General features: G+C 42.4%; 2 protein-coding genes across 3 annotated transcripts; both read right to left on the bottom strand.

Annotated features, from left to right (window-relative positions):
• Nucleotides 1-8: 8 nt before the first annotated feature.
• LOC134672423 (uncharacterized) lies at nt 9-17299 on the bottom strand. Its single transcript, XM_063530310.1, has 16 exons — nt 17034-17299; nt 16439-16582; nt 15840-15925; nt 15309-15407; nt 14916-15036; nt 14308-14383; nt 13532-13662; nt 13023-13181; nt 11827-11979; nt 5043-5359; nt 4035-4164; nt 2785-2901; nt 2169-2332; nt 1287-1371; nt 1137-1180; nt 9-200 (listed from the first exon to the last, which is right to left on the bottom strand). Exons 1-16 carry the CDS (start codon nt 17140-17142, stop codon nt 18-20), a joined length of 2118 nt encoding a protein of 705 aa, XP_063386380.1. The 5' UTR covers nt 17143-17299; the 3' UTR covers nt 9-17.
• Nucleotides 17300-22773: 5474 nt separating this feature from the next.
• LOC134672421 (enoyl-[acyl-carrier-protein] reductase, mitochondrial) lies at nt 22774-25854 on the bottom strand. Of its 2 annotated transcripts, none has more exons than XM_063530306.1 (2): nt 25467-25854; nt 22774-23654 (listed from the first exon to the last, which is right to left on the bottom strand). In XM_063530306.1, exons 1-2 carry the CDS (start codon nt 25696-25698, stop codon nt 22804-22806), a joined length of 1083 nt encoding a protein of 360 aa, XP_063386376.1. In that variant the 5' UTR covers nt 25699-25854; the 3' UTR covers nt 22774-22803. The 2 variants fall into 2 exon arrangements, with proteins under 2 accessions (XP_063386376.1, XP_063386375.1); XM_063530305.1 differs by lacking the exon at nt 22774-23654 and adding an exon at nt 24321-25279 and having other exon boundaries at nt 25467-25834.
• Between the last annotated feature and the right edge of the window lie 34 nt (nt 25855-25888).

Here is a 25888-nt window from a genome sequence, read left to right as displayed (position 1 = left end):
AAACAAGGTTTTTTTTATTATTTATCCACTTTAATATGACTCTTCATAATATGTTTCAACAGCGTGGGAGCATGGTGGAAGAAACTGTAGCATATTTTACATTTGTATACTCTTTTCTTGTCATCTGGGTTTTCGCTGTCCACGGGCGCCATGTGGGTCTTCACGTGTCTCTGGCAGTTGTTCAACCTTTGGAACTTGGCCTGAAAAAACATACAACCGAATTGATAACCTCCTCCTTTTGAGATTTGGAAGTCGGTTAAAAAATAACAGAACCCCTTTTTTGAGGCATAGTACGATTAATCGACTTGAACATACTCGTATACGTCAATAAAACTTGAACCTTTACACTAGGATATAAGGTTTAAATTTAATTGAACTTTAGCAAAGAGTGACTCATCTTGAAACGAAACATCAAAACGTAATTATGTATTTTAAAAATGACATTTACAGTACATAATATATGGTCCTATTTTCTCGCACTAGTGCGTACAATAACACTTTACGTGCGATGTCAAAAGTATAAAGGCTCATTACGAGTATGTACTGTAAAACGTTGTACGATACACGTGCGAAAAGGTAATTCGCAACTCGCGTGGTTTTATAACACTCCCTTTGGTCGTGTTTTAATTTATCGCCACTCGATTCCAATTTCCTCTTTTCCGCACTTGTATCGTAAATAACTATTTTATATAGGTAAAACCTAGATTATGGCGGTTTGAACAATGGTTAAGTAATAATAATTTCTAATTACTATGTCAACAAGCAAGTTTATTTACGTTTTGCTAGTTGTAAGTACATACCTACTTGGTACTAGCACAGAATAAATAATAGTACTAGGTACAGAAGACTCACTCTCTAACAAAACGCGTCTGTTACCATCAGCACAGATATGGCCGCTAGGTGGCGACAGCGCCACGCGCGGCTTATGACAAACCCCAAAATTGGGGCCGAACGGATGTACTTTTAGCTACCTGTAGCAAAGCAACGAAATCGCGGAGTGAGCCACGCCTGGTACCATAGTTGGAACGTTCTTGCTACGCACAAATAATAATTATAGTTTACTCGTTTATCGATTCAAACTAAAAATACTTATACCTACCTATTACTGACTTAGTGAATTTTACAATGATACTTACATTACATTGCATACAGGCAAACGTTCTTGTTTTATTGAGAGGATCTGAAAAATAATAACGTTTAAACAGAAGTATAGTGTTTTTAATGGGATGATGGGCCGACGTCTATTTTTTGAAAAATTGGTATTTACTCGTAGTAAACGAAATTACCGGCTAGAACAAGGATTCCATTTTTGTTGTGATTCTCTTCTCGCGTGTCTATGGTTAATTTGTCGTCAGTATCCATTTTATGAGTCTGCAAAAAGGAAGCGACATTTTTATACTCGTATCGTATCAGCAGGCATTTTAAATCTATAGAATTAAGCTGAGCAGGCCGCGTAGCCAAAATGCCAATCGCTTACGCTCCGTAGCGATCGAAACGCAACTGTCACTGTCACACTAATATGGAAGAGTGATAGAGAGACATAATGCTTTTCGTTGTCGAAGCGATAGCGATTGTAACTTTGGCTAGGCCGGCAGTTAACTATCCAATAGCCGGGGCCACACAGAGCGAGCTTACGCGCGAGGCAAATTCCTCGCGCACAAAACGGTCAGTGTAGACGTGCCTCGCGCGCACCGCCTCGGCAGAGGCAATTCTATACACTGGCTGTTTTGTGCGCAAGGAAACGGCCTCGCCCGGATGCTCGCTCTGTGTGGACCCGGCTAATGAAAGACATATGTATTAGTCTTTGTTACACGGGCATTAGGATTCATTTCACTAATACATAAAAATCTTATCGCCTCCAACTGATATGTGATATTACGTCTCGATGTGTAGGTATTGAGATAGTTCTCTGATCTGAATATCGCGGTGCAAGTCCCGCAGGCATTTTCTGGTCCCAGCACATCGGTGGAGGAGTGTAGCAGCAGAGCTGGCCGCATAGCCAACCTGCCAATCGCTAACGCTCCATAGCGATCGAAACACAACTGTCACTGTCGCACTTATAAGGATGAGTGATAGAGAGACACAAAGCGTTTCGTTGTCAAAGCGATAGCGATTGCCTTGGCTAGGCCGGCTGGTGGGAATATAACTGTTTCGATGTGTCATGTTACCTCTCGATGTGTGTTGAGGTCCTTCTCTGATCTGAATATCGCGGCACAAGTCCCGCAAGCGTAGCCGAACATAGTGTTTTCTGGCTCTACATTGGTGGAGGCGTTTAATGGCAGAGCTGGTATGAATATCCTTTCTGAATGCTGCGTGCTTGATAGTTCCAGGCCTGAGGAGACGTTATTATTTTAAGTAATTTATTCTGCCATGAGGCCTAGATTCAAATTAGGCGAAAATGATAACGCATATGAAACTTAATCTACGTACTTAAACTGGTTTGTGTCCTTTGCGTTGTAAAGCCAAAAGCATAAAGCTTCAAACTATGTAGATAACAACCTACCCTGTGTAGATAATAACCTTTAGGCAATTGTACTTTATTTGTTATATTGTGCAATAAAGTTTAAACTAAATAAATAACAATAAAAAAGTAACTATAAGAGTTTGCCTTGATTGTTTTGGCTATTTTCGGACATAGATAAGTCCTCTTGGCATACAATGTCATTCTGACCCGTACAGTCGTGTGACTGTGCGGCCGTGAAGGCCTGAAAGTGTCTCGAGCGCCAATTAAATTTCTAAGCAGCAGAAGTAGCAAGTAGATAGGTAATAATAGGTATAACTCACGTCGTTTATTCAAAGTGACAGATGTTCGTACAATGTCTTGCAATCGAATCTCGTGGATGTGAATGTGCAGAAAGTTGTGGTCCACTCCAGAGTAGCTGTCTTGTGCTTGTGAGAGTTCTGCAATGTAAATTTGTTTATAAGTATTAGTCCATTTGATATCCAACCTTATTTCAATTGCATAAGGTTGATTTTTTATCTCAGTAATCTTCTCTAAGGATGGAACCATTTTGTATTCTACTTTTCACTATCAGCAAAGTTTACTTCTTTTAGCAGCCAAGATGCAAAACAGGTTCCAAAAAGCCATCATAACAAAAACCGGGCAAGTGCGAGTCGGACTCGCGCACGAAGGGTTCCGTACCATAATGCAAAAAAAGGCAAAAAAAAAACGGTCACCCATCCAAGTACTGACGACCCCGCCCGACGTTGCTTAACTTCGGCCAAAAATCACGTTTGTTGTATGGGAGCCCCACTTAAATCTTTATTGTATTCTGTTTTTAGTATTTGTTGTTATAGCGGCAACAGAAATACATCATCTGTAAAAATTTCAACTGTCTAGCTATCACGGTTGGTAAGATACAGCCTGGTGACAGACAGACGGACGGACGGACGGACAGCAGAGTCTTAGTAATAGGGTCCCGTTTTACCCTTTGGGTACGGAACCCTAGCCTAATAGCCAAGTAAAAATTACTCGTAGTAACTGTAAATAGTTACTGTAACATGTACATACTTTGGAAAAGGTTTCCCACTCAATGTCATGTACACTTTTCGCTATTTCAGCGACGTGTACCTAATAAATAGTTATAACTACAGTCCGTTTTTTTTAGCATTAGAAAGAAGTTGCAAGAAGGTAAGCGATCTTGACATGTCTTTTAATTGAAAAACGCTTTTTAAAAATCAAAAACGATTACTTATGAAAGTAGAAGTATATAAATGATCGTATTAGATTCATAATAGTTACATATTTGCCGTAACTTATTTTTAAAATGTATTTTCAATTAAAAGACACATCAAGATTGTTTACCTTATTTCTAATGCTATAAAAAAACCGAACTATAGCGACCCGCCCCGGCTTCGCACGGTTTACACAAAACCTTAACAAATTACACCTAAACATTCCTCAAGAATCACTCTTGATAGGTAAAAACTGAATATCCGTTCAGTAGGTTTTGAGTTTATCGCGAATATACATACACACAAACAGACAGACGCGACGGGGGATTTTGTTTTATAAGTAATCGCTACATGATTACCATCTTTCGCAGTAGCGTATAATTCTGGCCGGTGAAGGAATCGCCAAGTTTTGTCCAAGGGCACCACTTCCCCAGTCACTAGCGTGGGCAGGCTCTCTATGAGATTTGCATCTTCATGTGTCACCACTACCTGGAATTAAAATTATTGGTCAGAACCAAAATACCTATATGCTTTTTGTTAGAGTAAAGGTAACTGTGAAGCACATTCTGAATATGCCATCTAATGTACCTTAGTGACGAGCACGTTGCGGTTGGCCACGGCGGGCTTGACCGTCGGCAGTCGCACCAGGTTCCGGATGACCTTCTCGGCGAACGCCACGTCCTCGGTGCTGTACTTCACAATGCTCTCCGTAAAGCACATTCTGAATATGCCGTCTAGTGTACCTTAGTGACGAGCACGTTGCGGTTGGCCACGGCGGGCTTGACCGCCGGCAGCCGCACTAGGTTCCGGAGCACCTTCTCGGCGAACGCCACGTCCTCGGTGCTGTACTTCACAATGCTCTCCGTGAAGCACATTCTGAATACGCCGTCTAAGTGTACCTTAGTGACGAGCACGTTGCGGTTGGCCACGGCGGGCTTGACCGCCGGCAGTCGCACCCGGTTCCGGATCACCTTCTCGGCGAACGCCACGTCCTCGGTACTGTACTTTACGGTGCTCTCCGTGAAGCCACATTCTGAATATGCCGTCTAGTGTACCTTAGTGACGAGCACGTTGCGGTTGGCCACGGCGGGCTTGACGGCCGGCAGCCGCACCAGGTTCCGGATCACCTTCTCGGCGACCGCCACGTCCTCGGTGCTGTACTTTACGGTGCTCTCCGTGAAGCCACATTCTGAATATGCCGTCTAGTGTACCTTAGTGACGAGCACGTTGCGGTTGGCCACGGCGGGCTTGACCGCCGGCAGCCGCACCAGGTTCCGGATGACCTCCTCGGCGAACGCCACGTCCTCGGTGCTGTACTTCACGGTGCTCTCCGTGAAGCCACATTCTGAATATGCCGTCTGGTGTACCTTAGTGACGAGCACGTTGCGGTTGGCCACGGCGGGCTTGACCGCCGGCAGCCGCACCAGGTTCCGGATGACCTTCTCGGCGAACGCCACGTCCTCGGTGCTGTACTTCACGGTGCTCTCCGTGAAGCCACATTCTGAATATGCCGTCTGGTGTACCTTAGTGACGAGCACGTTGCGGTTGGCCACGGCGGGCTTGACCGCCGGCAGCCGCACCAGGTTCCGGATCACCTTCTCGGCGAACGCCACGTCCTCGGTGCTGTATTTCACGGTGCTCTCCGTGAAACACATTCTGAATATACTGTCTAATTTGTCGTCACCTGAGATAGATAAATAAAATTTCATGTAGAAACTGATAACCGACATTTTTTCTTAGAGATGATGCCAAAACAATTTAAAAATAAAAGCTTGAATGACATAATTCAATACCGAACTTTGAACCTTATTGCTATAGTTTCAAAGCATAGGTACCTAACAAAGTCGGAGATTGCAACAGTTGATAATTTAATCGAATTTAAACTGTCGTGAGACATACTAACATTAAACTAATTTTACGGTTTCAAATCACGTGTTTTTAGTCACTCGCGCAAGTCGCGCAGTACGTGATACACGGCCGTCGTGAACCCTGCTCGCACTTTTAGTGCTTGAGAAAGGAGACCTAGCATAGGCATTTTAAATCGTAAAATCAGTTTAAAGTTGATGATAATTAGGGTCGATCAGTCGTTTGGGTGGGCTCCGGCCTGCCCAAAGGTCCGTCTGTCACCCCCGGTCCATCCTGGGCAACGTCACTAGCGACTGGCATTCGTGCCTCTTTCTAGTGGCGGCTAACATCCACACTGGTGTTGTCAGTAGGTGTAGGCTACTACTGACGACCTATACATAACCTACCTGTGCTAGGACCTGCACAGTAGAGCGCCGTACGCAAGGATGACGGGATCCTGGGGATTGAGCCATTGCCAACCCGCGTGGCAACACGTCTGCTTCGGCCCTGATTTCGGGCAAAACGGTAGCCCGGGCTACTAGCCACAGTCCGGGAAATGGTCAAGTGAGGAACCGTAGGTGGGCTCACGGCGAGAAGTGAGAGGGCCGCAGAGGCAGTTTCGGCTGCTGATGCGGTGGTGAAAGGCCATGCTGACGAAGTGCGTTTAGGTGAATCGGGCGGAGGGCGTCTGACCTGGACGACCCTACGTCCCACCTTCACACATTTCCGATGTCGCGCAACTAGCCAACTTCTCACTTCTATACCCGAGTCGGTGTCCTAACGACCGAAAGCACCTTTTATATGTGTGAGTAAGCGTTCCCAAGATGTGGGCCCTTGTAGGGTGGGAGCCGATGAGGATGAAGTTAATCGTTACGAACTATGGATACCAGGTCTAACGAAAAACCCCAAGCTGATCCAGCAGCGTCCATCGCTAATGGTGAAGCCACACAGGCGAGACAAGCTGTTCCAGTGACAGTGCGTCAGACCGAAACCCCGGCCCGTCCGCAACCCAGTTCATCTGGGGAGCAGACCGGCCCAAACCCCTTCCAGGACTGGCAGGTAGTGGACCGAAGGTCCAAGAAGCGACCCCCCGCTGGGAAGCCTCACCCTGCCAGACCTGTGAATTCTTCCTCCTCTAACCCACCCCCCCCCTGTTAAATGTCAAGGTGGGGTGGCTAAGAAGAAGAAGAAAAACAAGAACCAGAGGCGTGCAGCTCGTCTAGCGCGAGAGCAGCAGCTGGACAACACATCGACACCGACACACTCTGCAACCGGTGTGGGTGTGCAGGCTTCCCAGAAGCCGGCACCCAAACCGGCGCCGAACAAGCAGGTTGCTGCTGCCAGGCCTCCGCCGAAGGGAAAAGGTTCCATCCTACCCCCTAAGGCTGGAACGTCGGGCGACAGCCCTACGGGTTCGGCCGCAGATCCCTCCAAACGACGACCTGGTAAGCTCGCACGAGCCGCTGCTAAAAGGATGCGAGATGAGTCCTTCTCCCCGCAAGGAGACAACAAAAAGCAGCGACTAGTGAGCCCAAGCCAACCGTTGTCGTACGCACAAGCAGCGGCATCTGACCTGACGATCGTCATTACTGACGAGAAGTCGGGGAAGATCACCGCTGACCACTCCAACGCCATCCTCCGCGGGTTGCACCAAGCAATCGTGGAGGAGGCGAGGAGAAACCACGTAGGAGCCCGGCCACCCAAATTCAAGGGCAAGCCCATCTTCGCTGAGGGACAGCTGAGGGTCTTCGCAGAAGACGAATACTCGGCCGCCTGGTCTCAGCGATGTGTCCAGGCCCTAACCCTGCCAGACATCTCCCTTAAGGCGGTTCGCCAGTCGGAGATGGCAAGGAGAATTAAGTGCGGGCTCCTAATACCCAACATCGACAACTCGTCCTGGGAAGACGTCCGTCAGGCAGCTGACGGACTAAGGTACCAGAACGAATGGGCCAAGGTCGGGTCTTGGTCCATTATACAAATACTACGGCAAGACCAGGGGTGGTTTGTCGAGTTCACAATCCCCGAAGACCTCGTCCCCGCCTTCATGGAGAGGGGGAGATCCCTGAACTGTGGGATGGGCAATGTCTACCTCAGGTTCAGGGGTCCCGGAGGCAAATACCTGGACCAGCCTCCCACCCTGCAAGGTTCCACCCTAAGGGTAACGGGAGTACAGGTCCCCAGCGAACAGGCCGCGGGCACCTCCGAGCAGAGCAAGTCTGTCTCCGGGGAGAAAGTTGCCCCCCTGCCGCTACCCAAGCCGACGATACCCGAACTCTCGGAGGATGAGCTCCTTGGCACTGGTGAGGGACCAGCCGGGTCATCATCCGAGGGTGAGGACTTGTCGGCTTGGATAGTGTCGGGGTTGGCCGACATGTTTAAGGAGGGAGGGGAAATGCAAAATGCCGCCCCCACCACCGACAACATGGACACCAACTAGTGTCATCCAAGCAAACCTCCAGCACAGCGTGGCCGCTACGGCCCAACTCAGACGCTGTCTGGCAGGTTTGCCAACAGCCGTTGCCCTCCTACAAGAACCATGGGCGGGCAATGGATACATACGCGGGCTGTCCGACACGAAAGGTAAGCTCTACTACTCCACGGTACATGCCGTCCCTAGGGCATGTATCCTAACTACTAACAATATTATTGCACAACCACTCACTGAATTCTGTTCCAGAGACCTGTGTGCGATTAAACTACAAGTTCCACTGCCAACAGGCTGTCGCGACCTAGTCCTTGCCTCGGCGTACATGCCTGGAGAGGACGAGCCACCGCCTGCCGAACTACAACGACTGGTCAGCCACTGCGAGAGATCAGGCCTCGCAATAATCATCGGGGCCGACTCCAACGCACACCACCCACTGTGGGGAATGGAGACCAGCAACAACAGAGGTAAGACACTTGTTGAATATCTTGTGACTACTAATCTAAACATTCTAAATATAGGCGCTGAACCAACATTTGTAAACAAACGATGCAGGACGATTATCGACCTGACTCTGGCTTCGGAGGAGGTCAGTGAACTAATTATGGGATGGCACGTCTCCCAGGAGGCCTCCTGCTCAGACCATAGGTGGATTCGCTTCAATCTACTAGCATCTAGAGACACACCAACCGCCCGGAGGAATCCCAGGAAAATGGACCGAGCCACTTTTAGGAAGGTCCTAGGGGAAAGCCTTGACCGGCTTCCACCGAGGGATGACCTTCGGGAACCGGCTCAGATAGAACAGCAGGTAAATATCTTAACTGATACCCTCGTAGACAGCTACCACAAGGCGTGCCCCTTAAAACCACCGGCAAAGACTGCCATAAAGGGTCACCAGTGGTGGGGCCCAGAACTGGAGAGACTCCGGGGGAAAACAAGAAGACTCTTCAACAGGGCCATGAACACAACGGCTGAGGTGGACTGGGAAAACTACTACGAAGCCAAGGCCAGGTACAAAAAGAGATTGCGGTACTGGAGATCCCTGTCATGGAGGAACTTCTGCAGCAGCATTGAAACACTTGACCACGCCAACCGGGTGAGGAAAACCTTAGCGCACAAGCCCACATCACAATTGGGCTCACTGCGTAAACCCGATGGCACATACACATCTAGCCCTGCAGAGACCCAACGCCTTCTCCTGGTAACTCACTTTCCAGGATGCGTAAGTCTCGCCGATGCAGATCAGCAGGACGAGGAATACAGTACAACGGACAACAACTGGCAAATGGCGCACAGAGTCGTCACGGCTGAGAAACTCAGGTGGGCCATAGACAGCTTCCATCCCTTCAAGGCGGCTGGTCCGGATGGGATCTTCCCCGCTCTCCTACAGTGGGGTCTAGGACTCATCCAGGAAACCCTGACCGACATCATGGCAGCCTGCCTAGCCTGGGGGTACGTGCCCAGGAGATGGAGAGATGTGAATGTGGTATTCATACCTAAACCAGGTAAGAACGACTACACAGCTGCCAAATCCTTTAGGCCCATCAGTCTCACATCATTCCTGCTGAAAACTTTGGAAAAACTGTGCGACAGGGACCTGAGGGACCGGGCGCTAAAGAACATACCGATGCACAACAACCAGCACGCGTACAGCTCAGGTAAATCTACGGAGTCGGCTCTTCACATGGTTGTAAGCCGCATTGAGAGAGCCATCCACGGCAAAGAAATGTGCCTCGGCACTTTCATTGACATAGAGGGCGCTTTTGACAAGACTCACTTTTCCAGTATAGGGAACGCCTTGGAAAACCACGGCGCTGAACCTGGACTAATAAAGTGGATCATGAACATGCTAAATCAAAGGACAATAAGGTATGTAGGTGAACCGCAGGCCGTAGCGGCGGTGCGGGGATGCCCTCAAGGGGGAGTTCTCTCACCTCTGTTGTGGAACCTAGTAGTCAACAACCTCATAACCAAACTGAACGAGGAACACTTCTACACAATAGGCTACGCTGATGATCTGGCAATATTAATATCAGGTAAATTTGCCAGTACAGTATGCGACCTCACCCAGGCAGCTCTTCGGATCGTAGAACGCTGGTGTAGAGATTTTGACCTATCAGTTAACCCCACCAAAACAGAAATGGTAATGTTCACCAATAAAAGGGCACTTGGCAACTTTACCAGACCAACACTCTTCCAGACTGAGCTACAGCTGACCGACGAAGTTAAGTACTTAGGGCTAACGCTCGACAGTAAACTCAACTGGAACAATCACATCAACAAACGCATAGACAAGGCGGGAGTAGTCTTCTGGCAGTGCAGAAGGATGATTGGTAAGAGGTGGGGACTCAACCCGAAAATTACCCTTTGGCTCTATAAGACTATAATCCGCCCCCTACTCTGCTACGGTGCTCTGGTTTGGTGGCCAAGAACAAACCTAGGCAACGTACGAGACAAGCTACAAAGACTCCAGAGGCTCGCATGCGCGGCCACCACTGGCTGCACGAGGTCCACTCCGACTGCAGCCATGGAGGTCATGCTAAACCTTTCACCGCTGCACCTACACATACAACAAGAGGCCAGTCTCTCAGCGGTAAGGTTACGAACCCTCAATATATGGTCTAACACCACAGGAGCTCTTCACACAGCATGCCTGGAAAAAGTATACAGCGAATTTCCAGTGCTCATGGCGGGCACGGATCGAATTCACAAACAAGCCATCTTTGACAAAAGGTACAAAATACAATTATTTGAGGACGACAACTACGAAGGACTCAATCCCCGGGAGCTGAGAATCTTCACTGATGGGTCCAAAACAGACAGCGGATCAGGCTCTGGAACCTTTTCAGAAGACCTGAACATGTCAATCACCACTCCGCTAGGAGCCCATAACTCGGTATTCCAGGCTGAGTGCATGGGCATCATTAACGCGGCGGCTGCCATCACTGCAAGGAAGGTAGTAGGATCCTCCATCCGCATACTCTCCGACAGCAGAGCAGTCTTAATGGCCCTAAAAAGCCATATAGTCACATCCAAACTTATACACGAATGCCACGAACGACTAATGGAGGTATGTCAGAACAATAAGATCACCTTACAATGGATCAAAGGACACAGTGGATCCCGAGGTAACGACGCCGCGGACGAGCTCGCCAGACAAGGATCGGGTGCGGGGGCGATAGGCCCGGAACCGATCCTCCCGATACCGTTTAGTAAGGTACGCTCAATGCTGCTGGCACGTACAGGGAAACTACACACAGAACACTGGCTAAACCAAACTGGATGCAGACAGGCCAAGCAGGCCATGCCTAGCATGAACGGTAAGCTCACAAGGGCGCTCCTTCAACTAGGAAAGGTTCGACTGAGTATGGTAACCAGTGTCATAACAGGTCATGGACTTTTTAACAAACATCTTTTTATAACAGGTGTCACCGACAGTCCCCTATGCCGTGGATGCATGGAGGAAGAAGAAACAGCCTCTCACGTGGTGTTGGAATGCAGCGGATTGGCCCCATACAGGGCAAAACATCTCGGATCCCCGAGTGACCTCCCCGAGGTCCTACTCAACATCAAAGGTTTGATAGGATTCCTCGAGGAGCTGGGCTGGCAAGACTAGCCCACCCCCTATCACGCAAAATAGGCGCAAGACGTCGAGTTGCGGAAAATCGCCCGAGCTACAATACAATACAATAGGGTCGATCAAACTAAACTGCACTAGGTACAGTCGCCATCAGATATATCGGAGCGTCCAAGGTGTTACATTATCTGAACACGCACTCGAATCTAACGCCTTGACAATAGCGGCGTGCTCAGATATTAATGACCACCTTGACCGCTCCGATATATCTGATGGCGACTGTACGTCCTGCGTAGCCACTTACCCAAATCGCTAGAACCAATCGAGTCAGAAATGCTATCCATGTCTGCATCGGAATGTTGGGTCTCTTTTGCAACATTTTCGTCCGGTTTGATGACCCGGCAAACCAGCTTCTTTCCATTTTTAGTTTTTCCTAATACGATCTTATCTGGAATATCTGAAATTAATAGTGGAGAAATTACTTCTTACACTTTGGGATAATTCAAATAGGTTAAGGCAACAAGTCATTTTTAAGCAGACCATGCATTGAAGAGTTAACTAACTTAAGCTCAAAAAGAAATAATGCGTAATTCGTACACAAAATCTGAGAAAATAAAGTGCGTCAAGCAAATCTTGTCAGTAGCAATGTAAAGCAAACTAAAGTAGGGCAACACTCAAAGAGTAGTATTGCGCTAAGAAAAGCAGCAATGTACAATGTACATCGAACCTAAACTTTTTTTTCCGCTGAGCGCGCCCATCAATTCAAATTGTCACTCGCGGATTCTCTATTGAAAATGTTTGAAATTGTTATTAATACGTATGGACGGACAATTTAAAAGCGGTGTGTGATGTTGATAAAAATGATTAACTAATTTGAAGATCTCAAAATAAAATTAGAAGTGGACTATGCCGTTAAACAAGAATGTATGAATAAAATCATTGCTTCAGCCGGTAGATGTCCTACTACTGGATTTTAATATTTTATTAGATTTCTCAGTTGCCACCGTAGGCATTGTAGGCATCTTAGCTTTGATTAAGCACAATCTTATTTAATATATTGGTATTTAATGGTGACACAGCAGAAATATCTCTTGAAATAGAATCGATTCAGAATGTAAACAAAGATGATGGCTGTCATTCGCGATCCACATTCCACAGATAAAGCACAGATGACACGCGATTTTCGAATTATTCGAACACAGTGTTGCTAACCCGCGATTTTTCAAATTTGCCGCCGTTTGCTACTGACAAGATTTGCTTGACCCAGTATAATTTAAATATATTGATTACGACTTACGACATTCAAATATTTTAAATGTGGCCCTTGTGAATAAGGGTACAAGTCTAGGGCAGCGCTGAGCTACAACCGCGAAAATTGAAGTTCGCAAATTGCGGGCATTTTTCTCTGTCACTCTAATTACGCCTTCATTGGAGTAAAAGAGAAAGATCCCCGCAATTTGCGAATTTCGGTTTTCGCGGTAGCCCTTCTGTTTAGTTTACCTTTTAGACAGAAGTCAGTGCGTATTCGTAAAACATTCTCATCTTTCCAGTTGTTACAAACCCCGGAGTAAAGGTTTTCCACCGGAGCTTTATTACTATTAGAAGTGTCAGTTTTCTCTGTGTTAGGTTTCTCTTCCCATTGGGATTTCTCAATTTGATCTGCAAACAAAATATTTTGTACAATCCGCACGAGTGCGTACACTTGTACAGCCCGCATAACAAACAAAATTCATTCCAATTCACTATAAAACAAGGTTCAAATTAAAAATAGGAGAATAGGAGTGCGGGGCAGTGGGCGAGGCCAGATCTGAAAAAGTCTTGAAGGAACTCCAAGTAGTTCCTTCTGGAAACCAGTATAAAATTTTACTTTGTTGTCGGGTATGGCAGAAAATGAACCTTATGTCTTTGCAATAAGGTCTACAAATTGCCAGTTAAAAGTGAAAACCTTCCGTGAGACATTTTCGCGGAATTGAGGAGATAGTGACTCATTTTGCACAAAGCACACTAACCTTTATTATCAATATTGTCATCCACCATCAGAGATAATTCTGACGCTTCTTCTACTTTACTGTTATTCTGGGCACAATTCAATTGCTCCATGTCCATTTCACTCAGTGGAGGATACTCTATCTTTAGAAGGCTGAAAAAATACATAAATTTAGTTACATAAATAAAATTACCACACCAAGTCACAGGCCTCATTTTTAGGGTTCCGTAGCCAAATTTCAAACCCATACGTGTGGGATATCTATGGATAGATCTACAAAAATGATATTGAGGTTTCTAATATATTTTTTTTCTAAACTGAATAGTTTGCGCGAGAGACACTTCCAAAGTGGTAAAATGTGTGAATAAGAGAGTCTAAAATAAGAGAATGATAAAACTTAAAAAAATTATATGAAGTAATTACCATGCAAACTTCCACCTAAAATTGGTTTGAACGAGATCTAGTAAGTAGTTATTTTTAAATCGTCATAAATCGTAAACCGCAATTTTATTATGTTACTTGCTGCTACGGGTCCCTTCATGGGCGAGTCCGACTCGCACTTGGCCGCTTTTTGTAGTCTTCACTTGTCAGCTGTAGAGTTGGTTGATCCCCTTGCATCTTGCATACATTGTATAAATGGGGAGTCGATATCTCTGCAGATCGTACATTGCCAACTCACACAACCTTATTCGTTAAAATTAAAGTACCCACAATTCATTTTAGTTATACTAAAGAGCTCACTAGATGGCGCTGTTCGTCAAATTTAAAAAAATTGTGGTGAATTAAGATATCACTTACCCGGGTTCAGTTTCAGTTACCCTGGCTTCAGTTCCACCAGGGGCGGTATCATCTGCTTTCAGCTTTTGTATTAGTTCTGAAATTTTTTAACAATAATTATCAATCTTGAATTACTGACATGAAGAAAAAAGAAAATGGATTGTGGCAAATATTTTCGTCCATATCATCATACTTGGTGTGTTTAAAGTAAATCACCTACAGACTTAGACCGGCTCCCTAAATCTATTTGTTGGCGTCCATTTTTTTACAGAATTATGACCATTACTGCCTTTAAATAAGTTTGAAAATGTCATTATATAATAACTGTTAAAAAAATTGAGGATAGGATATTTATTAATAAGTTAATCAACTTATGGACCGACACTAATCTGTCCACAACATTTAAACTTAATTCGAAATTTTCGCTCAATATATTACTTTTATATCATTAAATTTTGTGTTATACGTTAAAACAAGCGATTCGCTTTCTGATAGATCTGAAATGTAGTCAAATAAATATTAAATTGAAAACCTGATTTCTTGGTAACTGCAGAGATGTGTTTGGTAACGCCAGAGACGTGAAATGTGTCGGTCCAAAAGTTCATTCGCCGGTAAAACAAACAACATACTTTCGTTATTAGTTATGTCGTGAAGCCCTAAAGTGTCTAGGACATACACCTTCTCGTTAGTTTCTAGTAAAATCCAGCCCTTCCGTTCTAGTATATGATATTGCTCATCTGTCAGAGTTATCTGTAAACACAAGAATATTATATCTTATCTTATATTATTACTTACTATTCATAAACAATATTTTTCCCAAAATCAGTAAACAATTTATGTATCACATATATTAATTTCGAGCAAAAAAGAAAAATCATGCGTTTAAGAGGTAGGTTCAGATGAAGACAAAGTATCTGTTATTGTAATTTGAATCTTCTTACTTACACTTTATGATCGATACTTGAATGATAAACTAACACATAACATGTGTTTATCTAATAGTAATTGTTAGAATTGCTTACCTCTGTTAAGTTATTTCCTGACAAAGCATCCTGCTTATTAGTTTCAGTGGCAGAATTATCTGTTTGCAAGATTGGTTTTAGTTCTATTTTGGTTTTTACCTGAAATTAAGTTGAAAAAAATGTGCTTATTTTAGTCTTACATCAAATTTCAGTAGTAAATCAAATTTTAGCTCAATCAGATACCATGTATACTAACAAGTTGTCGAAAATCCACTTGCAAATTTTGAACCTGCATTGTTCCATAGGTATCATCGCCCACACTATAATAAGGGCCCTTGGTGGGTCACGCAAAATAGGCGCAATAATATGACGTCGAGTTGCGGAAACCAAGCCCGCGAAAACCTATAACCTATAACCTAAGGGCCCTTACAGACGAGCGACAGTACGCCAGCGACCTTATTAACATTTATTAACATGTTTGACGCGCCGCCACTGTTACTTATATCAGTGGACCTTATCAGGGCCTTAACCAGTTTAGTAATCATAAGAAAATACATCTGTACATTCAGTCATAGGAATAAGGAGAAATACCTGATCTACTGGAGCCTCAGCTTCAGGTTGCAAAAGGTAGCTGTTAGCATACAAGTTGTTGGTTGCTTCTGGTATGCTGAACTGGTCTGTGAAAAGCATGAAATAATATATTATTGTTCACTTAAAATAAAATAATAATATGTGTTGAACCAAGACTATTAGTGCGTTCACCAACTATAACAAAGCCTGCCCTGTGGATTACTATTGTATTTAATTTAGGTTATGTGTATCAAAACTATGTGTATAGATTGTATTGGTTTAGTTACATTTTTTTAAAGGGAGAACTATTATTAAAGACAAGAGTATCATTGTTTATCTCAAAAAATAGTTACAATAGATTTTGTTTTAAGTCTTCTTCTTTGTCGCGTTATCCCGGCATTTTTGCCACGGCTCATGGGAGCCTGGGGTCCGCTTGACAACTAATCCCATGATTTGATATAGGCACTACTTTTTTACGAAAGCGACTGCCATCCGACCTTCCAACCCAGAGGGGAAACTAGGCCTAATTAGGATTAGTCCGGTATCCTCACGATGTTTTCCTTCACCGAAAAGCGACTGGCAAATATTTTTGATTTCCTCTAAGCAGCTATTGAGATTACCTGGTACAGAGATCATTTCAGTGGTAGTGTCAATGTCAACAAAGAACTGCTGCGGAGCCACATCCAGCATGGTGCAGGCTTGCTCTCCCTCTAGAACTTCCCGGGTGTTTTGCACTTGAGTCACATATTGCACTTGTCTGTTAACTGTAAAACATTTTTTATACCACAAATACTGCCCTCCTAAGCCAAATAGCGCTATCACAAAAACAAATGATTTTGAAAATGGAATTCTCAGTTATACAAAGTAACTAAAGTATAAATTAGCAATCAATTTTCTTTTCAGATAGCACTTGGCTTAGCAGGGCGGTACACGCCCCTGACTTTTGATTATCCCTGGAATGCCTCCTATTGATGAAATGAGATATAAGGCTAAAACATACCAATTTTTATTAAATAATCTGCACCGCAGGATGATGCTTGACGGACAGGCCATGTTAAAGCTGAATTCATTTTCAGTTTATTGTTACTTACTACATATTGACCATTTCTTCTGTCACAAGAGTCGGCCTAAAGCAAATGGGGTGCAAAAAAGAACCTTAGAACCAACCAGCCCTTCTTTTTTTCATAAAATAATAGTCATTGTGTAAAAACTTACTAAGAAACGTTCCATCGTCTTGCACAACAAAGAACTGATAGGGTTCCGCTTCTGTACTGCTTCCAGACGCAGGCAAAAATTCGTAGGTTTCATAGTTCTCTTTATCCATAATTTAAAAGAAATCTGGAGTTTAAATTTATTTTTGGTCGCCGAGCAAACACGGAGGAGTCAAACCGGTTTTCGGTTTATAACATTCTATAAATACAAGGAACAATAAAGTAAACGTAAATTATGAATCGTTTACTATCAGATTCTTATAGAAATATAAGTAATAGTGGTAACACACTATCGCACCGCACCGAGGTCATTGTGCGACGCACCCATAAGTAAGAGGGAGAAAGTGTTATCGCTTTCTCCCTCTTACTTATGGGTGCGTCCCACAATGACCTTGGTGCGGTGCGATAGTGTGTTACCACTATAAAGAAACAAACTACTTTACATTATTTTGCCAATCGATTTGCTATTCTTAATTTGACATTGACAGGCTGACAGCTGTCACTTTAATGCACCGACCAGACGGGATGATCTAATCGCCCGATATGATCAGAAATGAACCCCAATTAGTTAGATTTATGGTGATATTTGAGTCCTCAAAGTAAAAAGATGCCCCCAAACGAAAATACTAACGTCACAAATTGGTATTATTGCGCCGGACCTCCATTTTATCGGTGGTAATCGGCGGTCAAAATCGCCGAGCCACATTGGCGTATGTCCGCACGGCCGACATACTACGCTACATAATGAAATGTACAAGCGAGGCAGCACTATAGAAGCAGCCATAGAAGTAGCATCCTATAGAAGTGGTGTGCGCGTGCCTCCGTGAGGGACAAAACATACGCAATGCGACAATATTAAAAACACGTTTTAACATTCCTGGCAATATACCAAAAACAATCTACGTAATTCGGTCGGGTTATTTGTTGCCCACCATAGAGTCTGTGCGGAAAGAGAAGAGTCGTGGCAGAAACGGGAACTAACATTTTAAATTTTATATGGCAATCAAACTTTTGACACCTGTCTTGTAAAAAGTAAACAAACTTCTGTCATTGTATATTTTTATTAACAAAAACCGCAAGTTTTATGTATATAATATATTCAAAACACGATAAAACCGTACATAAAACCACAAGGAAAATTATATTTAACATTGTTCGGTTTTGTCAGCGGGAAGAAAACGGCTAAAAGCCGACTATCGACTTACAAAAAGTCGCGGAACGTGTTTCCGCTATTCGCGGGTATTGATGTTGTATTTAATACTAAATAACTACCTATTTAATAAGCCCCCTAAGTAACTTGTCTCCGGTACATAATCGGTAAGTATATTCATTCAATATATATTAATTTTCATAAATATGCAGGTCATTCATGATCTTTAAAATAACTGACAAATAGTCTTGATACTTGCTATTTTATGCATATTTATATGTAATTTCTTTTTCAGGATTGTGTAAAAGTACCTATGCTATCTCGAATAAAAGACAGCTAAGTAGGTGATATGCAAGAATTCGTAATCTACGTGCCGGATTCAAGCACATCCAGTTCAGATGAAGATAGTTCTATGAGTGTCCCTGGTTGTTCTGAAGCTAGCTCAAACATAAGTGACATTGAATATTTTAATTCTGAGATCGATTACAAAGAATAAAACTTTTTCTTATAAAATATTTCTTTATTTGTAAGTTCGTTTACTAGGTTCTGAATAAAACTTTTTCTAATAAAATACTTCTTTATTTATTATTAATAATGTATACATACATTACAAGTCAAGTTTACAATGGGTGAAATATATCCCAGATAAAATTACAGTTCTATTGCCCAATTTCTACCCGATCTACCCGGTTTTAATAACTGTTGGACTGCACAGATTATGCAGTACATAAATGAGACTCTATCTTGTTTGGTACTAAAATTACAGTTGTATTGGGCAGATTCTTAACTAGTTTTAGCAGTTTTGTCAATCGCACTGTCACTTTTTAGTATCTACAAGTGTGTTTTAAAAAGAAAACTAGTGCCTGCGCTAAATCAGAGGATTGAGTTGACGAGCCGACACCAGGCTCCGTTTAGTAAGCCGTGGTAAAAAACCGGAACAAAATGGATTCAAGTAAGTAAGTAAATATTCTTTATTGCACCAATAATCATACATCTTACATACATGTAAAATTACAAAGAAATTTTAGTGGAACTATAGAACCCGGTAACAACAGGCGGTCTTATCGCTAAAAAGCGATCTCTTCCAGACAACCTTTGGGTAGAAGGAAATGTATAACTCAAACAAAAGTCAACAGGTAGTGCAAGTATCATGACCTTTAGTGTCGTACTATAATCACGTGACCAGTGTTGTCAGCTTAGCAAAAACCATAAAATAGCACTGGCGCGCCCTCAAATCCCACGACTCTTCTCTTTCCGCACAGACTCTAGCCCATACTAACAAAAAGTGAGACTGTGACAAGGACAAGCAATAGTACCGCTTTCTCTGCTACTCCTACTGAAAGTTCTATAAGTGTATCTCGTTCGGTCATTTGGCCCCTCCCCCATGTCTTCTCTATATTATTGCAAAGAGCATATAATCACTACGTTTTAAGAGTCGGCACTCTCGAACAATCCTCGAACCGAATTATGAACGTACATATCCCAACACACCAAATACAGGCTTAAAGATCTCGCATCCAGGCCATAATTGTTAAAAAAAGAAAAACCACACAATACTACCAACACAAAAAAAAACAACGCTAGGGCTCGACACTTCCAGTACCTACTGTTTATCGATATCGATAAATGTGCGATACGTGCTGCTGTATTTACCTACTGTACTACCTATTAATAAAATAAAAGAACATTATATATATATAAACAATTTTATTTTACATGATAAAAATAACATAGTTTATTATTCAAGTAGGCATATTACAATATGCTGAATTCGCGCGCATTCTTTTTTAATCTGGTCCCTTTTTATTGAAGGCACTGGATGGAGAATGATTTCCACAAATGAACTTGTTTCCATTCAGCTTTTGAATAGGTAAATAAATACGCCAAATCCTCATTTCCTTTTCCTCAGCTTTGCCCATAATCGACATCTGAAATAAAGAGATTATCGATAAAATTGGTCGTACACTATTCGTGTCATAGGTTACTTAGTTTTTTACTTAAAAATACTTTATTCACAAAATATTTTCGTTTTAATCATGGATTGTACACTACTAAAACTAATTAAATTAGTAACTGTTAACGACTCAAAGTAAAAAATGAAAATATTGCATACAAACATCAGTTTACCGACCTGTTCGGATCAAGTTGGAAATTTGGCCAAAAATGCGTCAGTAGTTAGTCTTCTTACACACCCACTACAAACTTCACATTTCCTTAAAGATTTGGCCCCCATTTAAATAACAGCTAAAGTTATTTTACCAATTACAATAAAAAATAACCACGTATTTCCACGTTCACGACAATTCAAATGACGTTTGACGTTTTACTACCAATCATACCAACCTAAAGAAAAGTAAGTATAATACGTCTATGTTAAAAACAAGTATGGTATGTGCCACCAAAATGCAACAGCAGTCATTTTAATTCGATAAGATTATTTCTATGCCTCAATGTTGGTAACAAGGGCTTTCATAATTTATCAAAGTATGGGGTGTCGATGGGCTGTATTATTGTACCTCTATGTTTGCAGCAAAGAATATTTGCAGAGCGACGTCCTATTCCCACCTATTGAAAATTCCGAAGTCTGCGGCCAGGGTTGGTCGGACCAAGGCCCCTACCTTTTCTGTTCTCTTTGACGGCGCAGCAACTAGTATCATTTCTCTCTCCTCGCTCTTTTAAAATGCCATTTGTCAAAAAAGGACAACCATACTGTTGACAAGGTGAACTTCAAATCAAGTGTTGCCTTTTTTTATGCATCCAGGCTGTGTATGTGTGCGTACAAACGTGTATGTGTGCTCTTTTAGGGATGTGAAAAGTCGATTTTTATCATGTTATATATCGATAAATGCTACACAGTGGAACGAAATAGCAATTAATTGAAGCTTCAATATCGTTGTTAAACATATACATAATTGAAATGCTAATGAATAATAAATATATTAGAATATAATAAAATATTTCAATTATTGCGGAACACATATCTTAGTAGGTGTTTATGTATTTTAATTAAATATCTGAACTTTCCCTTGGTTCCCTGCTGGGGCGTGACGATAAAATTGTGATCTGATAACCACAATAAAGAATAAAAGCGTTTTTGTTCATTTTAGATATCGTCAAACCTTTGAAGTAAAATTAAAATTGTAAGAAATGTCGATAGTTTATCGATATGACTTTATCGACATGGCTACAGCAAGGTGGTGTTAAATTGTTAATCGTACACTAAACAAAAGTGGCAACAGTGACAGCTCGCTGAGACCCCGTCTCTATATATTGTAAGTCTATGGGTCGGACAATTTATTCAGATTGTCAAAAAAAATTGTCTCGTCTGGACTGGACTTTAGGTGCATTAGGAAGGGTCCGCGTCTTGGAGGATATAACCAACGGAGACGCCATGTCTAAAATTTACGGTACAAAATAGTCTGCCGTTTTTTGCGGGGGAGGGGCACATCAAATGTATAGGTACGTCATGTCAGATAAACGTCAGTCCATACATATGGTTGACATGAGGTTGACCATTGGCCGCCTATTTTCGACAGAGGGGAACGCCTGTTAATGGCGGCTCCATTGTTAATTACTCCGAGGTCCGCGTACCTACTACCCTACTCTACTACTAATGTTTACTTTCCATGAAATATGTGCACGAAAACATCACTAGAGTTAGATCAAAAAAAGTCTGCAGCGATTTTGATAGCCCACGCAGTGCAAGTTATTTTGAACGTCAAACTTCTATGAAATTATGACGTATAAGTACGACGTATAAATAACACTTGTACTGCGTGGGCTATCAAAATCACTGCAGACTTTTCTTGGTCTAAATCTACCAATATTATGGTATTTAAAAACAGATGGTATCTAAAAAGAAATATATTATAGTATAAAGTTTTTTTTTATACGACGTAACGTCGGTATGGTCTGATGGTAAGCAGTCTCCGTAGCTCGTAGCCTATGGACGCCTGCAACTCCATTGGTGTCACGTGCGCGTTGCCGACCCTAGGTAACACTCCGCACCCTCGTTGAGCTTACAGGCACACACAGGCAGGAATAAAGCACTATGAGTGAGTAGCATATGAGCACAGAGGGCCTACCGCGAACCACGTTCGACGTGTTACCTCTCTGTCGCGCGTGTAAATTCGTACGTAAGTGTGACAGGGAGGCAGCACGTCGAACGTGGTTCGCGGTAGGCCCTCAGAATAAATACTCGTAGTACTAGGTACAGATGATTCACTCTCTAACAAAACGATTAGGACAGATATGACCGCTAGGTGACGATAGCGCCACGCGCGATGGCTAGCCACCCAAAGAGAATTAAATTACTATGTAGCCACCTAAATTGGTGTGGGACGGATGTACTTGTAGCTACCTGTTGCAAAGCGACGAAATCGCGCAGTGAGCCACGCCTGATATGAGTAGGGTCGTGGTCTAATCTAATCATCTAATGTTATTTGGTTAAGTTTACGTTCAAATTTTACATAAGTACAGTACAAAAAAAAAGTACTACGTTTTATGCAGTTTTTTCGTCATAATTTATTATCATTTTACTGAAGGTTTAGAATTAAAATCACAAGGACGCATACAATTAAATACGACCTGTTGGTTGGGTTGGGTCAGTTCAGTACGCTCACATTTAAATCAATGTAAAATCGAACACATAATTAAAGGTCGAGAAAGCTTCACTGGGACATGTATTCTTGAGAGCACAGTTATAACACTTAAGCATTATAGGTTCATACATAGGCGCTCTAAACTTCCCCATTACTATCAGCCCCTGTATATATTGAAATGTAGATTCTTTGTCCACATTTCTTGTATTTTGCTCCCAATCAGACTTTGAGAATCTGTGAAACCAAACATCATTGCGCATGTATTGGTTTACAGGTAGACAGTAAGCTCCTCCATAACATACCATGTCTCCGCACTGTTCAAGAAGCATCAGCATAACATCTTCATATCTCCCTCCTATACAATTAAGTGCTAATGTTGGTCGCTGAAAACTTAGCCAACAACATGCCAATTCTTCAGCTTCTTCAAGGGTAAAAACTTTCGTGGCACCTATACTTAACAAGTGTTCTTTCACATATTCATACCCACAGTGATTTGCAACAATATTAAGCGTTTCAACTCCCATGGCTTTGCAAATCTGTATGACAGATTGTCCGATAGCACTATTAGCACCATTTTGGACAACACATTGTCCAGGACAAAGCTTTTGTTGCTTGAAGTCATTTAGCAATCTGTAGGCAGTTGCAGGTGCTCCTGTGAGCATACTTGCTTCAGCTAAAGGTATGCTAGGAGGAATTCTATGGACTTGATTTTCTTTGTAAATGCCATAGTAACACCATGATCCTAGCTGTCTGGAAGTTAGGACTACTCTTTGGCCTGGCTCTACATAGGTCACTTTACGGCCAATTTCCATTACTTCACCAACGCCTTCATCTCCACCCACATGGGGCAAGCAGGGCAAATTTGGATGTGATCCTGAAAAATAATATAAAGAAAGAATGCAATAAATTATCTGATCGTAAGCACGGTACTCCTTAACCCTTAACTAGGTTGACATTTCAAAAATGACAATCATATGTCAGTCTAAAATTCTAAATCATCAAAAATAGAACACATGTTTAAAGTGCCGGATGTGGGAAATATATATCCCTTAGCCTGGTAAAGGGTTAATGATAGTGTTGCTGAGCAGTGTGTCAGTTAAAGTTGGGTTGTTTATTAGGGTTATAATTAGGGTTGCCAGATCGAAAGGCGCTATTATCGGGAAACAATATAAATTTTTCGGGATTTTAGGACTTGAGTCGGGAAAAAAAAATACATTCAAATTAAAGTAATTGTATTAAATACAACGATATTTTACATTATTGGCAATACGTCAGCTCGCTCGCTCGACGGCAGTTCGGAACTTGAAATTATTGTTTTATAACGTGAAGCTGTTTTTCGGGACAGTTTACACTTTGTCGGGAATCGGGAACACATGCTAAAAATCGGGAGAATCCCGCCAAATCCCGACCATCTGGCAACCCTAGTTATAATGCCTTCAGGTGGAAGAAAATTTTCAGTGACACTACAGTAACTTAATTTTCTCTGCAGGCACTTCATATTTTTGAACTCTTTAATTGCTATGACTATAAATAAACAAAATTTTAAAAATAATTCATTTTATTTAAACTAGCTTATGGTGAAACATAGATTACACCTGGTGTGTAACTTACACAACATAAACTAAATAAACATATACTTAATGATCTAACTAAAGTCTAAGATATATTTGCAACCAGTGAATCCTTTTGATGACAGGGCATTGCCAATGGCTTCCTGGAAATTGTCAAATTTGACCATCTTATGAACAGGACCTTTCAGCTTCTGGTCACACATCAAATTAACAATATCACACATCATTTCTTCTTTAGCTGCCTTATCCGCCTTTTCATTCCATTTTGTCATCCAAAATCCAAAGAATGATAAGTTCTTGAAAATAAATGCAGAAGTTGGAATTGTGACAGGTTCTCGAGACATGCCTCCATAGGTAACCATAGTACCAGAATGTTCCAAGTGCCTTAACAAGTCTGTGGTGCTCTTTCCACCCACACAATTAAGAGCCAAAGTAGGTTTGGCAGTAACCTTATCTTTGAATATAGTTGTGGTCCTTAACTCCTCTTCAGTGAGTACATGGGTAGCTCCAAGGTCCTCCAGAAATTTCTTTAGTTCATTTATGTCAGGCCTCTTTCTAACAACAGCAATATTTTTGACACCCCACGCCTTACATAGCTGGATGACATTTTGTCCACTAGCCCCATTGGCCCCGTTTTGGATAACAACCAGTCCATCTCTGACTGGTTTAAAATCAGTAAGCATTCTATATGCCGTGCAGGGGTTGACTGTGAGCGTGGCTGCCTCAACCAGGCCTAAATTATCGGGGACGATTCTGACTACATCTTTAGAGAATACGGCATAATTCCTCCAAGTTCCCTGAACTGGTTTTGTCACAATAATCTTGCTTCCTGGGCAAATGCCTTCCACTTTTTTGCCTACATCCTCTACAATTCCCACTCCTTCGTTACCTGCAATTGATGGCAGATCAACCTTGACCGGATACTTTCCTAAAACAACATAAAAATGTCACGTATTAAAGGCAATCAACAAGATGTTTACAGTAAAACAAAACAAAAAAGAAAAATACCTTACGTCTTCTCTTCATGCAACCATAGTAAAGTGAAAAATAAAAACACCACAAAAACCACTTTATGAAAATATGCACTTAACACCTAAAACTTGTTACTGTAATACCTTGTATGGTGTTTATATCGGCAGGGTTAACAGGGGCAGCTAGCATTCTGACGAGTACTTCTAGATCCCCTAGCTGCGGTACAGCAGCTTCCCGGAACTGCACAACACACAGAGGATCTCCAAATTGGTGGTAGACTAACTGTTTCGACATCAAATTTCGCACCGGTAAGTGCCTTGTCGCGTAACATTTTGTGGTTCTTAATAAAATACGTCCTAGAGGAAGGAGGGCCATGGCTTGCTTCTGTAGAATTGCACAAAATTTTACTATTTTACTTTACTTTTTTTGCTATTTTTTATAAAGATTTATATCATTTTTTTATCAATAATAAATTACGACATATTTTTGACTTTGTAATAAATAAAACAAATGACAATGACACTTGACTGACATGACAGCCATGTGACGTTTAGCCACATATTTT

The sequence above is a fragment of the Cydia fagiglandana genome, chromosome 17 (assembly GCF_963556715.1).
Source record: "Cydia fagiglandana chromosome 17, ilCydFagi1.1, whole genome shotgun sequence".
NCBI lineage: Eukaryota > Metazoa > Arthropoda > Insecta > Lepidoptera > Tortricidae > Cydia > Cydia fagiglandana.
Note: the sequence above shows the minus strand (reverse complement) of the source record. Positions and strands in the feature narration are given on the sequence as shown.